The 16,545-nt window shown below is 41.4% G+C and overlaps 1 protein-coding gene across 1 annotated transcript in view; it reads left to right on the top strand.

The window, feature by feature from the left end:
• The window catches only part of Nell1 (neural EGFL like 1), an 846,309-nt gene that overhangs the window by 518,486 nt on the left and 311,278 nt on the right, over positions 1-16,545 (top strand). Inside the window, exon 12 of the mRNA XM_036206955.1 lies at positions 14,339-14,461. Within this exon, the coding sequence (XP_036062848.1) occupies positions 14,339-14,461 (123 nt within the window). The remainder of the gene's footprint in view (positions 1-14,338; positions 14,462-16,545) is intronic.

Below are 16,545 nucleotides of genomic sequence, written 5' to 3' on the forward strand. Positions count from 1 at the left end.
TCGGTCTTATCTCTCTTCAGATTAAGTATGTCTTTTAAATCAACACGGGGTGGTGTATTGACTTGGTATTTGCTTTTCCTGCCAAAATAAGAGTTCTTTTACAGCATTAAGGTGTTTATCTCGCCAGTACCCTGTACTTAGAAGAGAGCAAGGACACTGGAGGCAAATAGTGAGTGCTACAGTGGCTTTACAGCCTGACATTTCACACCATCCCTCTTAGTTCCATGACAGTTATAGAAGCAATAACTGACATGGCTGTTCAGACCCCACACAGCTGAGGTAAGAACTTCATCACAGATTGTGTGTTCAGGATCCAGTTTGCAATCCTCTCTTCCTCTTATATTCTCTCCCCCTCTCTCCCTCATTCTTCTCATCTTTCCTTTCTCCCCTCATCTCCCCCCCCCCAGTCTTATGTAGCCTAGGTTGGCCTGTAACTCACTTCGTGGCCAAGGACTGCCTTGAACTCCAGATCCTCCTACCTTCACCTCCCAGGCTTTGGGGTTACTGGTGTGTACTGAAATGCCCTGCTCCAGAGCTCAGATCTGAATCACTTTCTTCTTGGGAGACCAAACCTTGCCTCTTCTACCTCCTACCCTTCTTGTTATGATTTTCTGTTCTCCTCTATATTGATTGTTAGACAATGTTAGCTGCAGGAACTGGATGCAGAATTTATTGACAGGATTGGACATGCTGTCAGCACATGCACTGGTCTGCCCAGAGCACTGAAAGTATGTTTTGATTGCTACAAAATTTACTAGGCTGGTTTTAGGGTCCATCTATGTCAAATGATACTGCTGGGGGAGCCGGTGGGAGGGAGCTGACCTACTGAGACTGAGTCATCTCTCAAGACGGGGAAATGTTGAGGGGATCACACATTTTCTTTTTCCAAATGTTTTGATTTCCTATCCAAACCCAGATCCACAGAATCTCACAGAGTTACCTCACTAATATAGACCCATGCTCAGATTCCATGTAGTAGCCGGCTCACAAATAGTCGTAATAACAACCATTGCTTTAGGATACTCATAAAATCTCTGGGTCAATAATCCAGATAAAGTCTAGTGTAGCTCAGATCTTAAAATCTTATTAATATAAAGCCCAGAGCCAGATATTGGGGTTAATGCTAAACTATCAGAGAAACAGAACAAGCCAAGCCATCCTCACCTTGCCAACTCCTCAGCTGATCTTGTTTCCTCAAACTGGAAGCCTCTGAGTCCTCACCCAAACTGCTTAAAAGCCTCTAGTTCCTGGTCCTCATGCCTTATCTACTTTCTGCTTCCTGCCATCACTTCCTGGGATTAAAGGCATGTGCCTTCCCAAGCAAAGACATGAGATCTTGCCTCCTGAGTGACAGGATTAAAGGTGTGTGCCTCCACTGCATGGCCTCTATGTCTAATTTAGTGGCTATTCTGTTCTCTGATCCCCAGAAAAGCTTTATTAGGGTGCACAATATATCACCCACAGTCTAGCAGGGATGGCTTGTTTCTTCTTCATATTTGGTCCTCAATCAGGAAAGCGTCAAGGGATGAGGAAAGGCTAACAACTTGTAGGCAGAGTCAACTGAAGGCTTCTTTCTTCAGCAGTCCAGAGCAGTTTTCTTTGCCTTGGAGATTGGACTCATTTGTGCACATTGTCTGGTTGCACCAATGATCACACATCCATGTTCTTCGTTTCTGATACATGGTAGCTAGGCTCTGAGACATGATGACCGGATGTGAAATCCCAGATACAGATTACTCCAGAAACTTCTCAACTCCTCACAAGCCTTGGGAGTAGCATGGTTGATGCTACATTTTGTTAGTTACATAGATCTAAAACCAGCCCAGGTTCAAAGGCAGTGTGATTAGATTGGACTTCTGGATGGAGGTGGATGAAGCTACATTGAATAGTCAGCTTTGGAAAATCTCTCTCTCTACCCCCACAGGAAAATGCAATTTGCTACTGCCTGTGAACAACAGGAGCAGAATCACTGGTGGGAAGGCATATGGTTACATAGTGTCTACATACAGGGGGTCACTAACTCCCATTGCAGGTTTTCATTAGGGTAACCTTATACATCTGTCATCTTGTTAGAACTACATGGGGTTTCTTAAAAGGGTATCATTTTGCTTGGCCAACTCTGATTCAATCCTTTCATTCAATGCCATTTACCCTTGCAAATCTTCTCTGACACCTGGATTATGGTCCCCTGTTGTGTGTTACTGTGATATCCTGCTTGATTTACCTGTATCACCTAGGATTAGAATGGTCATTTGTATCTGTACATTGTAGAATCCATGAAGTCAGGCTCAGTATCTGCCATCTCTGTCATATTCCCTGTGTGTGATATATTGTTGTAATTTGTTTTTCATCTGCTCTTTTCCCTTGTATTTTCCAAAGACGAACTGGGCAACCCAAAGGAAGAAAAGGACCACAAACATATTATGAAGATGCCTCTCTCCTTCTCATCTCCCTCCTCTGTCTCTTCCTCCTTGTTCTCTTCTTCCTCATCCCTCCTCCTCATCTTCATTTATGAGTAATCATTTTAGCATACTCATTAAGCCCCTGGACAGCTGTGGAGGTAGACTCTGCAGGCAAAAATCACAGGAAAAAACTCCAACTTATGGGTAATCAATAAAGAAAATTGTCCTAGGCTATCTGACTAAGAGAAGCAAGGGCTTCGCCATGCTGCAGGGATTTTCCTTATTTAGAGCTCCACAGATAGAACTCAGAACTTTGTATCCAAGGAAGGAAAGAACTCTTCCATGCAACTAGACTCCAGCTCCCGGGGACTTTCTGTTCAGTATCAGTAAACTGCTGGGAGAGGCAAGATGCTAGGGATGGATTCCTTTAAGCATCCCTTCAGTCTCAGTAAATGTTTGATCACATTTCTAGGGTGATTTGCCTTTTGGTGATTGGCAAGACTGATGTTTTCTATTTGGCTGAGGTTTCTGAGTCTAAAAGTTAGATAAAGTGAAGCATGATAAGAGTTAGGCATCTACTGGATGTGGAACTGTGAACAATAATCTCTAGTTGTACTTTTCTTAGTTTTCATGGCCCTCAGCAAGAAAAGTAGAGCGATTGGGAGGGACACTATTGAAGCAAGTATAGTGGGGTTGGAGGATGAAATCAGGAGAAATGAAGAGATGAGTAAAACATGGAAGCAGAGTGACACACTGAGAGTGTGCTTTTCGGTCCTTCTATTGTCTTTTGATTTCATTTACATAGAAGAAACAGACTCAGGAGCACAAGACTTCCCTGTAGCTCACGGCGGCTTCGTGTTGGGCTGTGGATGTAACACCATTTTCTTTCTCTTCCCCTTCAAACACTGTGGTCATGCATATCCATGAGTATTTCCTCAGTGTTCTGGTGTCTCTCCAGCAAGCAGTGAAGGCCACTGGATCTTGTATATTATTAAAAGGACCAGCCTTAATAATATACTTCCAAGGCTCTCAGAAGAGAAACTATGAAGGGCGAGAATTATTTTTGGGAAAAGAATCTAAGTACACAATGCTCTTTGTCTGTCTGCTTTATTCCTCTGGGATAAAATCCTATCTACTTAGCTTCAGGTCTCTTCTCATGCCTAGCTCCTTTCTTGCCTGATTTCTCTTTACATTTATCTGCTGTCCCCTCTAGGTTCTATCTTTTTTTTTCTTCTAGTTTTTTGAGACAGGGTTTCTCTGTAGCTTTTGGAGCCTGTCCTGGACTAGCTCTGTAGACCAGGCTGGCTTCGAACTCACAGAAATCCACTTGCCTCTGCCTCCCCAGTGCTGGGATTACAGGCATGCACCACCACCGCCCGGCGTCTAGGTTCTATCTTAATTCCTTCATCTTAGTTCTGCCCCATCTTGGTTCTCATCCATCTAGTTCTTTCCCATCTCAGCTCCTCTCCCATTTCCTTCTCTCTCTCTTGTTCTTCCTCATCTTGTTCTTCCCCGTCTGGCTCTTCCTCATCTTCTATCTCATTCCTCTAGTATTCTCTTCCAACCCTTCAATCTAGTTCTTTCCCGTCTAGTTTGCTCCTCTCCAGTTCTTATCCATCTAGTTCTTCCATTCTGTTTTCTTTTCTCTGTCTTGTCCTCAAGTACTTTAGTCAAAATTCTCCTTCTCCATCTCAAGTCTCTGTCCCCAAGTTTTCTAGGGTATTCAGTTATAAACCCAAGCCATAGCAACCTCCCCCTCCAGCCAGGTCACCAGGCTTGAATCCCTACAGGGTAGTAAAGGCAGGCAAGAATTTTCCTCAGGCAGTGATCATCAGGCTTTCTTTTACAACCTGAAAATGGAGTGGTTAAAGAAAGAGGTCAATTGAGAGCTAATGAGCCGTTAGTATATCAAGAAGGGGATCTGTATGCTCAGTCTACATTCCTAAAAGTAGATAGGTAAGAAGTTAGGTGTCTACAATGTTAGTAATAGAAAAGGAGTGTCTCAGATTGCATAAGAAATAAAGCTATCTGCATGACTTAGGGAACAGGTGTTATTTCCACAAGGGAAATGTTTTTTACCTTAGTTCAGGAGATCATTTGGCCTTGAATGCTTGACAGGTATTTTAGATAAATACACTGTTAGGAGTTCTTGGAAGCACACAAGAAAACCATTTTAGGAACCATCTAATATATATGCAAAAGCTAAAATATTACCAGGACTTCTTAAGCCATGGCTTGACCTTTGGAGAAGTCCTTGACTTTTCCAAGTAGTAGCTTTTGTGATAGTAGCTGAATTCCATTACATTTTCCTGTGGCCTGCAGCAACTGAGCCTCACCCACCACTATTCTCTCAGGCCCTGTTGGTGTAGGAATTACACAGAAATCTGATCATTTCCTGAACCTGCTAAGTAGACTTACATATTGGGGTTCTTCCAACAGTTTTCCAATAATTCTCTCTCTCTGTCTCTCTCTGTCTCTCTCTGTCTCTCTCTGTCTCTGTCTGTCTCTCTCTCTGTCTTTCTCATGATTTTGGAGGCTTGGAACCCCAAATTAAAGGAATAAGCAAAATTTCCAAAGGCTCCATTGGAAAATCGTTTTTGCCTTTTCCAGCACTCTGGGGTTTCCCGTGTCCAAGGGTCTTGGGGTTCCCAGTGTTACTAGACTACCTGCATCTAGTAAGTATTTACCCTGGTCCTCTGATGATCCTTTTCCTTCTGTGTATCTATGAGTTGTTTCTTTTGATAAGGGTATTTTCATTGTATTTAAGGTGCGCTTTAATCCCAAAGGGCCCCATGTAAATTGCCTGTAGATATCTATTTCCACAGTAGGATCACATTCTGAGGTTCCTGACAGGCATGGAATGTTGGGGAACACTATCCAGTCTGTTACACTTGGGGGTGGTTGAAGGATTCAGCAGGAATGAAGGATGTGCCAAGAAGGGTGGTTCCAGCGCCAGCATGTTCTGAAGCTCTCACAAACCCTTAATTTCCATTTTCTTTTCATCTGGCACTTCACAAGTCCCAAGCTCCAGAACTTCTGGGTACCTCCATGAGCACCATGAAGGAGGAAGGAAGTACTTCCTGAACCATCACTTATTTTGTAGAAAGAGAAAGAACATCCATTCAGGCAGAATCCCTGAAGTCGAAACAAACATTTGTGATAAAAGAAAAACATTAACCCAGCATTATTTTTCTTGATATGTTTTATTTTTAGAGTTTCTTTAGAGTTTCTCTAGGTAGCAGTGGAACCAAAGACAAACATCAGAAGCAGCTTTCCTCACAGCAGACAGATAAAAAGGCTCAGGGAAAGGGTCACTTTGGGGATGCACATGTGACCATTAAAAGAAACCAAAGTCAAACCAACAGCTTTGCGGCTGTCTTTTATGTTAGCTGTGAATCTCCCTGTTGGGCTGGGTGTTTTCAGTGAAACCCCGAAGCACAGGCGCAGATATCAGTTATTCATTAATTTCATAGTTTAATGGTGCATTTCTAAATTATCCCTGTGGTCCAGTGACTAATGGTTCCTGAATCTCTATCACTAGGCTAGGAAGCTGCTTAGCGCTTTTTATGTTTTTATTTGCTTACTTTATTTTAAAACAATATATTGTGATCATATTCTTTCCCCTTCCCCAGTCCCTCCCAGACATCTGTCTTCTTCCTACCCACCTAGCTTCAGGTTCTTTATCTTAATCAAAATCTAAGTCAAGACCAAAACAAAACAAAAACATAGATTCTGTTCTGTGTTGGTGAAATATTCCTGAAAATGAGGCTTGCCCTGGAGAGTGGTTGATAGACCAAATGACATTCCATTGGAGAAAACTAGTTTTCCCTCTCCTAGGAGCTATGACTTGTGAATAGCCCTTGGCTAGGAGTGGCTCTCTTTGTTTACTTTCCCTTCCTTTACTGTGCTGGGATTGTGTCTGGCTTGTGCTTCTGTGGGTTTTGTGCATGCTGTTACAAACTATTTGAGCTCCTATGTGCAACAGCCCTGTTATATCTGGAAAATGTTTTCTCTTTGTCTTCTCTGCTAATTCTCCCAACATCTCTCTGAACTGATCTTATTGCTCACATTTTGGGGCAACCACAAAGGGATTCAAAGACATTAAGCATGCTTTTGAAGACCACAATGTGAGTGGATTACATATAAAGATAGATTTGAAGTGCAGGTCATTTGATTTTCCTGAATTTCAGGAGGTTTAGAAATTTAGGAGACATAGAGGAAACAAAAATAATTAGCAAAACATTCCTGGAATTATTGGGGTTGATTTCACAGGAAAAATAAACAAATACTTAATACTGGTGGTGGTGGTAATGCTGTTGATTGATGATGGTGGTGCTGATAATAGTGATGGTGATGGTGGTGGTGGTGCCAGCGGTCGTGGTGGAGAGGGTGATAGTGGTAATAAGGGTTTTGGTGGCGATGGTGATAGTGTGATGGTTGTGGTGGTAATGGTGGTGCTGTAGTAAGGATGCTGGGATGACAGAATGATCGTAACAGTGATGATGATGTTAGTGGTGATGATGATAATAGGGACACTAAGGATGATGGCAGTGTTGATGGACTCTATCCATCCAACAAAGAAGCATCTACTTTGTTCCATTAACAATCCCACATACATTATAGAGTTTATTTCCATGAGTAGTCATTATGTAAATGTCTCTTGAACATCTGCTTTGTGGGATAATCTGTTTGGACATGAGGAAGCGAAGACTAAGGCTTTCGCTTGGTACTGACTATATTTTACATGCAAGCAGAGGCACCATTTGTTAGTGCTCCTGTAAGTGGCAACTTTGACATCCCCATCTACCTTTGGCGATCTCCAAAGCTTTGCCTTTTCACAGGGAATCTTGGATATGTCTGAAATTAATTTTGTTCTTCTAAGTTCCACCATTCTGAAATTAATTTTGTTCTTCTAAGTTCCACCAACACCCCCAACTCTGTTATTTAACAATAAAATATACCTGTTGGTTATAAAAAATTAAAAAACTTGAAATGAATAAGAAATAGTACAAGTGTCTTTCATTTATCCTCTGCCCAGCTAAACTGCAAATCACTGTTAATGGCTTAGCATAGAATGTTATAGGCTTTCTCTATATATGCATGAGTGTCATATGTAACTATAGGTAGTGCATATAATTTTTCATACTTATTACATAATGCCATATATCTAAATCAAAAGCACAAGATTAACTTTCTACTTTCCATTTTGCTTCTCCCTGCTTTAGAGGAATTAGAAAGGAAGAAAGCCAGTCTCCTTATTTATTTCTTCCACTGTCTCTATCTACTCAATGCCACATCTGTCCTGGCTGCTACCTACTCAAAGCTGTAAGGATAACCTCTTAATTGGGGGACCAGCTTTACCAGTGCACAGTTAAACTGCTTCCAAGAAGCCTCCTCTCCTAGGGGGATCCAGGGGATGTTTGTGGGGTTGGAGGTGGTTTAAGCTAAAGCAATTTGTCTCTGGACAGGGAAGGTATAGACCCATAGGTTCTTATGCTGGTGTGTGCCCCAAGCATAAAGACTGGTGCCCCATGGAGAATTGACACAGATTTTAGCACCTGACCTCAGCAGGGAACCAGCAGGGCTTTAGCTCCCAAGACCCCTTTCTGGCAAGGCTAATACCCCCTGTGAGGTGTGGATGGCTGTCCCAAACACTTTTGCCTATGATTCCTGGAGCTGTGGTGGGACCCTGTTGGGTAAAGGCACCCAGTAAGGAACATGATTTAGTCTTCCATTCTAGCACACAGTGATCCTAGGACTGCTTCTGTTTTGACATAGAAAAATGCTACTTGAAGTAAAAAAAACAAAAACAAAAACAAAAAACTGCGTTGTGTTATAAATAACCTACATCCTTAAGCCCCAATCATAGAGTTTCAGAATTTGTATTTAGAAAACTAGGAAATGTCTTTAAATTGAAGTGTTTGTTTTGTACATAACATATCTCCTATGTTACTATGAAATAAATAGTGTTTTCAACTGGAGAAGAACAGAATATACATGGGTCATTAGCAAGATAATCAACATAAAGAATTCCCATTCTCTGAAGTCCATTTCATTTAATTCCAAACCCCCATGAGATTTTACATTCCTGTGAGGTCATGGACAGAACATCTAATGTTATGATTTTCATACCTTTAAGGATACTTTGTAGAGCATGGCATTCACGTCTTTAAAAAATTATTATATTTATTTATATATATTGTGTGTGAGAGAAGTATGTGTGCACCAGCATGTGTGGAGGTCAGATGACAAACTGTGGGAGTCTGTTCTCTCCTCACCATGTGAGTCTCAGGGATGAAAGTGGAGGCATCATGCATGATGACAAGTGCTGAGGCATCTTGCCAGAGGTACAGAACCATGTCCATGACCTAATTTTATGTCTCCATCCCCTCAAAGAGAAATCCTCATCTCCATCAATAGTCATTCCCATCCACCTGAAATTTGTCATGAGTAACCATGAATCTACTTTATCTAATTAGGATATTTTATATGAATTGAAACCCTTAACATATGTTCCTTTATAATTGGCTCTTTTCATGACACATAAGGATTTTGGCACTCATGATTCATGTCCTGTTATCTATCAGCACTTCATTTTGAGTCATTGCTGGGTGATTTCTTCACATTTCCTTTAGACATTCATCAATTGACCACCACTTCACCTTTCAGGTGTTACGAACACTGGGATATGAGTCTCTGTGTGGACATAGGTTTTTCTGTTCTCTTTAGGTAGGTACATTGCTCTTATAAGCTATGCCTCATAGTTTGAGAAACTGCCAAATTTCCAAAATGTCTGAAATATTCTATATATTACTAGTGATGTACGATGTACAACTGATTCAATTTCTTTACCCAATTTGCCAATTTATTATTTTCTGTTTTTTTGCAATCATGGTTATTCTAGTGAGTTTGAGGTAATATTTCAGTTAGGTTTTAGAATTTCCTAATATATGCACATTTCTTCATGTATTTATTTGATAACTGTATATCGTCTTTAAGGAAATCTCTATTGAACATTTTGTCCCTTTTTACAATTGTATTAATGTTTTAGTATTAAGTTCTTTACACAGTCTAGATCCAAACTTTTTAATTGATTCATGACTGGAAAATACTGTATTTTAGTTTGTGGATCATGTCCTCAGCAGCATCCGAACACTATTCCTTCTTAGCCAGTCACTGTAAGAAACAAATGCAGTACAGCACCATGCTAATGTCAGCTCGCTTCATCATCCTTAGCTTTTCTTCGCTCAATCTCCCACCCCAGCTCAGTGACACTTTCTAGTCCTAATTCTCCTTGACCTCTCTGCAGTTTCTAAGTGCCCTCCCTCTCCTCCCATCCCTTCCGCTTTCCTTCCTTCCTTCCTTCCTTCCCCTTTCCTTCTTTCCTTCCTTCCTTCCTCCCTCCCTCCTTCCCTTCCTTCCTTCCTTCCTTCCTTCCTTCCTTCCTTTTTTCCCTTCCTTCCTTCCTTCCTTCCTTCCTTCCTTCCTTTTCCCTTCCTTCCTTCCTTCCTTCCTTCCTTTCCTTCCTTCCTTCCTTCCTTCCTTCCTTCCTTCCTTCCTTCCTTCCCTTCCTTCCTTCCTTCCTTCCTTCCTTCCTTCCTTCCTTCCTTCCTTCTTTTTACAAATGAGTATTTGTATTAGCACTTAAATTTCAGAAGCTCTGCTAGAGGCTGGGGATAATGAAAAAAAAAAAAGAAAGATATAATTTCTACCCTCAAGATATGTGTGCTGTAGATAAGAATGACATCCATCATCGATTAATGAATGTAGAAATGTAAGTGTGATTAGCCCATGAAGGTGGTGACTTGGAAATGTTACAGGGCATTAAATGGTTCCAGCCCAGGAAATCCAGTTTTCTTCCATCGATGAGGTGAAGGTTTAGTTGAGATCTCCAGAACAAGAAAATACTGTTGAGATGGAAGAGGAAAGTACATATGGACAGGGAGGAGCTAGGAGCTTTTGAAAGAGGAGACAAAGCACTTCTGGTTGGGACAGAGCAGAAGCAATATCATGCTGTGCTGGAGGGTTTTTAAAAATTGTTTACTTAAGAATAGTGAGGAGATATTTTGTTTTTGTTTTGATTTTTTAATCAGGAATACCAGGATAATCAAATTCTATTTCCCAAAAGATTTCAATACATGCCATGTGAAGAATGTATCAGAGAGAGAAAGCCGTGTGGGGAGCATGGCTTTGGGGACTGTGCAGCTGAGGCTTAAGTGAGAGGTGGGGTGCTGTGTGAGCAGCATGGTAGTGGGGATGGTACAGGGATGTTGTTGTGGGGCCTCCCAGAAAGGGAAATCTGTGTGACTCAGGGGTGGATTGATTATAAAGCATCAAGATAAAGAGAGGCATCAAAAACTAGTAATGACTCCCTGGCTGTTTCTTCTGCTATTGTGGGACAGTGAGCACTTTGTTGAGTCTTCCAGCCTGTGAATACTAAAGGAGAGAGAACACTTTTATTCATTTTAACTACTGTCTGGCAAGTGAGTGCAAAATTAGTTGAAGCACCCTGAATGACAGTGGTGGTAGTGGAGTAACTCACTCTTGTGGCACTTCCTGGCAGCAACATGCTGTGTTTCACCTTCATCAACCAGCTGAGCTTTCACCACACTCCCAGGAGATAGGCCCCATTGAGTCACATTTTACTATTAGTAAATCAGACCCATACAGATCAAATGACTTACTTACAGTGCACATAGCTGGAAACCATCAAACCCAGATCTTCAGCCTGGGGCATCTGGTTCTGAATTCTGTTTTCTCCACCCTTGTATCTTGTCACTTCTCATGAGTCCTTACGTGTCTTCTACCTTGGACATTGCTTACAGCATCTGGCAAAGAATTTGATATTTTTCAAAGGCAATCATGTGTTGCTTGTACCTCTCTGTCAGAAAGATTTTGAAAGATCCAGTCATTTTGTAGACTTGGGCAAGACTATAGATAATGAGATATGGGAGCTTCACAGCCCTCATCCTTTGGATAGCACTTGACTCTCAGGAAGTGTTAGATTTCCCAGAGTTCAGGGGCAGTAGAGAAGATGTGTTTGTTTCATCTTTGGCAAGATGAGGCCACTTCCACTTGTCATGGTTTAGCTCTGGCCATAGCCGGGTGGCTTCCAATCACTGCTTGGTGCTGGGATGGTTCACTTGGTATGAAGATCCTCAAATCTGAGACCCTCACTCACCCATATTATGATGCTAGGCAGGTTGTTTAATGTCTTTTTCTTCATTTCCTTCATTATAAAATGGGAAAAATTTTTTGGGTGGTTGGGTGAATTAAATGGTAGAACACCTGTAAAATGCAGCCCAGTGTAAGGCACTCTCTGGTTCAATACCATTATCTAAAATGTTGATAGGTAAAGCGAGGGCTTCAAAATGTCCCCCAAATATGATATGACTTTCTTATTAGCATAATAAGTTAATTAGCATTGATGGCAAATGTGAACGTATCATAATTTAGTAGTGCATGGTTGTTTCCACAGTAGGATAAGATACACTACACACTAAGATGGGTGAAATTCATGTGGTCTAGAGAACAGATACAGAAATGATATTTTTTTGGAAAAAATGTGGGTTTGAAGTGGTATTTAAAGCTAGACAGGGCTATATTTATTCCAACCATGTGGAGGAGGAACATTTTGAGTCAGAAAAACAATATGAAAAACCTAAATAGGACAGGAATGAAGTTGTAATGTTGGGAGGCTGGACCTGATTTTGGGATGTTTGGTAACACTCAATGTTATTCTTTTGTTTTGAGTATTCTTTGTAGGCAACTATGGCTGAGGCCATCCCCATTCTTGAAAGACAAGTTTATATGTTCTTGCAGTAAGTATTTTCTCTCCCGTGGAAGCAATGACTTCTCTGGAATGAGTTCTCATTCCAGGCTGTGTATGCTCCTCTTAGCATGACCACACATGCTGCTTTGCTCAAATTATTCAGAATCGTGCCATTGCCATGACACCATTATTAACAGAGCATCCTTTGCTTTAGATATGTCCCAATGGTCACATGAAATATAGTCACCTACTTAAAACTGTTTCAATTCTCTCCTGTGTTCTTTTTAGCTGCACATTGGTGTCTGATAAAAGCATTCATATGAGCAGAGGCTTTGTCTACTCATCTTAATATTACCAGTTAGATCCTAATAATTACTTATGAAATGAATTATATAGGAGATTGTAAATCCTAGAGTCTTTACCTTAGTGTTCCTAGTGTCATGAAGTATTGTGCCTACACATTCTAGATACTTGGTAGTGTATACATGACATTGGACATCTGTAGGCTTATTCTATTCTGAAGCCTGTAGGCTTACTCTTATTCTGAAGCATGCTAGAGATGGCTTTTGCAAAGGCTAGCAGTCTGTTCTTATAAATCTTGCCCTCTTTTCTTGCTGCTTGCTAGCCTACACACATTTCTCTCTGACATTTCTGATTGGTCTTTAGGTCCCAAGAAACAGTCTATTTGGAAAATCTGAGCTATCCAAAAAGCCAGACACATTTCTGTATGTACTCTAGTTTTTTGTGAGATTTAACTTTTCTCATGGTGAGGGCCTTGTTAAAAATTAAAAATGACAAAGAAAGACATTTCAGTTGATCACTATATCAATTTAATACTTCACTTAACAAACTATATTGAATTTTTATTTTTGTTCCAATTAGTGCTATTCTTTGGACTTTCTAGCTGGAGTTTCCACTCTTGATTACAGCCTTTTGTAATTTCAATAGCTTCACTTGACTTTAATGTTTAAGAAGCTACTGATGATAGCAGCTTTTGAGAGAAATAAAGGACATACATTTTCCATATTGTTTATTTATAGAGTAGTCATTTATATAAGTATACCCCTAGGATATGTGAGGGAGAGTGGTTACTTACGAGAGCTGGTCTCAAACCTGGGCATTTTCAGTGTATACTGTGGTGTAGTCCAGTCTCTTCCTGGGTTGCTTACACCCCAGGTACTTCAGTATCCATATAAGGCATCTTATAGAGTCCGTAGGTTAGTTCTGGGGCTTATGGCAATGAGTTGTTTGGAGAATTAGCTAGTGAAAGGCCCCAGGAGAGCCCTGAATGCCATCCCCTCTCCGACTCCATAGGCCCTGTGTTAGCTTTGGAAGTGTTTGTTAGTAAATGCTCTTTGGCGGGCTGTCTTAGCCTGGCTTTCCTCTTTGGAATTTAGTGTCTTTGTATAGACAAGACTGTGTCTCAAAAGAAAATAAATGGAAGGAAAGAAGAAAGGTGAGGGGAAAGAAGGAGGGAGGGAGGGAGGGGAGGTGTGGGGAGGCAATGACTACTATACACAATGGTTTTTCTGTGCCTGGCATTTTCTGTCCTTGATGCACTTGAAATTTTTGTAACTCTGAAAATTGGTTGTTTTATCCCATTTCAGGTAAGAAACCATTAGAGCTGTCAACAAATTTATGTTGTCACACAATTGCCACACTCTAAAATAAGGCACTGGTTATTCAGAAGTGTCTCTATGCTGCACTGCCCCTGGATGCACTTAACAATCTCTGAAGAGATCTTCAGTTCCCATGATCTGGGTCAAGGAGTGTTTTTAGATCCCAGCAGTTCATGTCTGGTCTGTTTAGAATCATGAGATATACATAAGAGTTGGTCACAAAGGGAATGCACCAGTACAGATTTCCTTAGCACTGTCATTGTGAGTCATCCTGTAAGAGTTAAAGAACAGAGGATGTGTTCCCTGGCTCCACTAAGACAAAGACAGTAGATCCAAAGAGGAAGTTCCTCTGTTTCCCAGGCTTGCCTCAAACTTAACAACCTCTTGCCTCAGCCCCCCTTCCAAATACTGGGATCAAGGGCATGATTCACCATGCCTGGCAAGTCACTGCCATTCTTGTTGGTGAGTTGTAGCACACATCTCCAGCCAGTCCAGCTGTTCCTACTCTTGTAAAGACACATCTCTCCTTCTCTTCCACCCTGCAGAACATGATGATTGTGGCAGTGGACAGCACAACTGTGACAAGAATGCCATCTGTACCAACACAGTCCAGGGACACAGCTGTACCTGCCAGCCGGGCTATGTGGGAAATGGCACCATCTGCAGAGGTAGGCTTGCTGCTTTGTACCTGTGCTTATAGAGAGTCCTGCTGTCACTGAGGTAGCTGAACACAGACGGTTCCTGCTCTTGGTCTATCTGCTGGCTGGGACATTGTGCATGGAAGAAAAGCCTTAGCAGATCTGGGCTGTTTGCACAGCCTGGTGCAGTTCCACATCTGAATGGAGCCCTCTAGTTTTGTCTTACAGAGCAGGCTGGAACTTGTGAGGAAAGATCCAATTCTGGTATAAATTTGCATCCATGTGAGCTGTGCTCAGAGGGCAAGTAGGTACCAATCCTTGCTCACATTCATAAAGACTGTCTGCTTGACTGAGAAACGTTATACTTAGAAATGCTATTTAGGGCTGGAGAGATGGCTAAGTGGTTAAGAGCAGTAACTGCTCTTCCAGAGGTCCTGAGTTCAATTCCCAGTAACCACATGGTGGCTCACCACTACCTGTAATGAGATCTGGTGCCCTCTTCTGGCCTACAAGTAAACATGCAGATAGAATACTGTATACATACTAAATAAGTAAATCTTAAAAAAAAAAAAAAAAAAAGAAAGAAAGAAAGGAAGGAAGGAAGGAAGGAAGGAAGGAAGGAAGGAAGGAAGAAATGCTGGTTAGAGCTCAGCCAGTGTTCTGGCTTTGTGTTCATTCATGGTTGACTTCACATCCTTCCTTCAGTCTTTTTTTTTCCCCCGAGATAGGGTTTCTCTGTGTAACAGTCCTGGCTGTCCTGATGCTTGCTCTGTAGACTAGGCTGGCCTTGAACTCACAGAGATCTGCCTGCCTCTGCCTCCCAAGTGCTGGAATCAAAGTTGTACACCACCACCACTCAGCCCTTCCTTCAGTCTTGTAAGTATGTGGAGCCACACTCCTGGTTCCACCCTGCTGGTAACCCACTAGCCACACTCTTTCTCTACACAAGCACATTGATTCTTCCCGGTCTTTGGACACTGACATCCTCTCAGTCTTCATGCGTAGTCACTTCCTTTATGTCCCTACTCTTATGTCCACATATCATAGAAGCATCATGAGGTGTCATCATGAGGTGTCTATCAACAGTGGACCCTCAGTGTTCCGAAGCCCAAACCTTGCTCATCTGCTTCTCATAAACAGCCTGAATGGACCTGCATGTTACACATTTGTGTTTGTCTCCTGTTATTTGCCTTTCCATGAAGGTGGAAGGCCTGAGTAGCATGCACATGGCCCTTTCCCCACAACTTAATGTCTAGGAAAAGAATGTGCCTGGCATACTAAAGCTGTTCATTAACTATGTGATAACCAGCCCAATCAATCAAAGAGGAAAGAGACACAATTTCCCTCCTTCTCTCCTTCCTTTTCTACATCTCCTTCTTTTCCCAACTGGAAATTAAAAATTAAAAAAAAAAAGAAATCAGAAAGGAAAGACAGTTAGAATCACAATATGTAACTTTTAAAATAATTTTTTTGATAAACAGACTAAAGCACTTTAAACCAAGCAGTATGTGTTGCTAAATATCACGGCATTTAGGGTTAAATGGACAGAATGCTTGCAGACAGTTCCAAATGAGATTAGCATAACCTGACCTGAGGGTTAAGGTTCTGAGTGGGAGAGTATTTATCTGCTTTGCCAGCCCAGCATTAGTGCTGAAATGGAAATGAGGCTTTAACTAAGCAGTTGTCAATATGTAGCTGATAGACTAAGCCTCCTTCCTTATCTGTCATTAGCGGGATAAAATCTAGTGATCCTGGAAGCATTCTTGTCTCAGTGGCTGATAATATTGGCATTTATTTTGTAAATACACAGTGAGTGGGAATTCTATGTCTGGACACCAAAAAGCAGAGGTAAGACAGGGCCACAGAGGACTCATCATTTAAAAATGGAAAAAGATTTGAACCAAAGCTTCCAATCCAAGTAATACAGTTTACAAAGCCATACTGGTTCATACAAAAGAGGCTTATAAGAATTATGAAAATATTGAGCCTTGTATTAAGCTGGGGTATGCTTTGGGATTCCTTTGGTTGTAAGCAACAGGAAGCAAGCATGAGCACTGGCTGCGATTTGCAGGGCCCTGAGACAAATGAAAATGTGGCCTTCCTTTACAAAAGCA

Source organism: Onychomys torridus, chromosome 1 (assembly GCF_903995425.1).
Source record: "Onychomys torridus chromosome 1, mOncTor1.1, whole genome shotgun sequence".
NCBI lineage: Eukaryota > Metazoa > Chordata > Mammalia > Rodentia > Cricetidae > Onychomys > Onychomys torridus.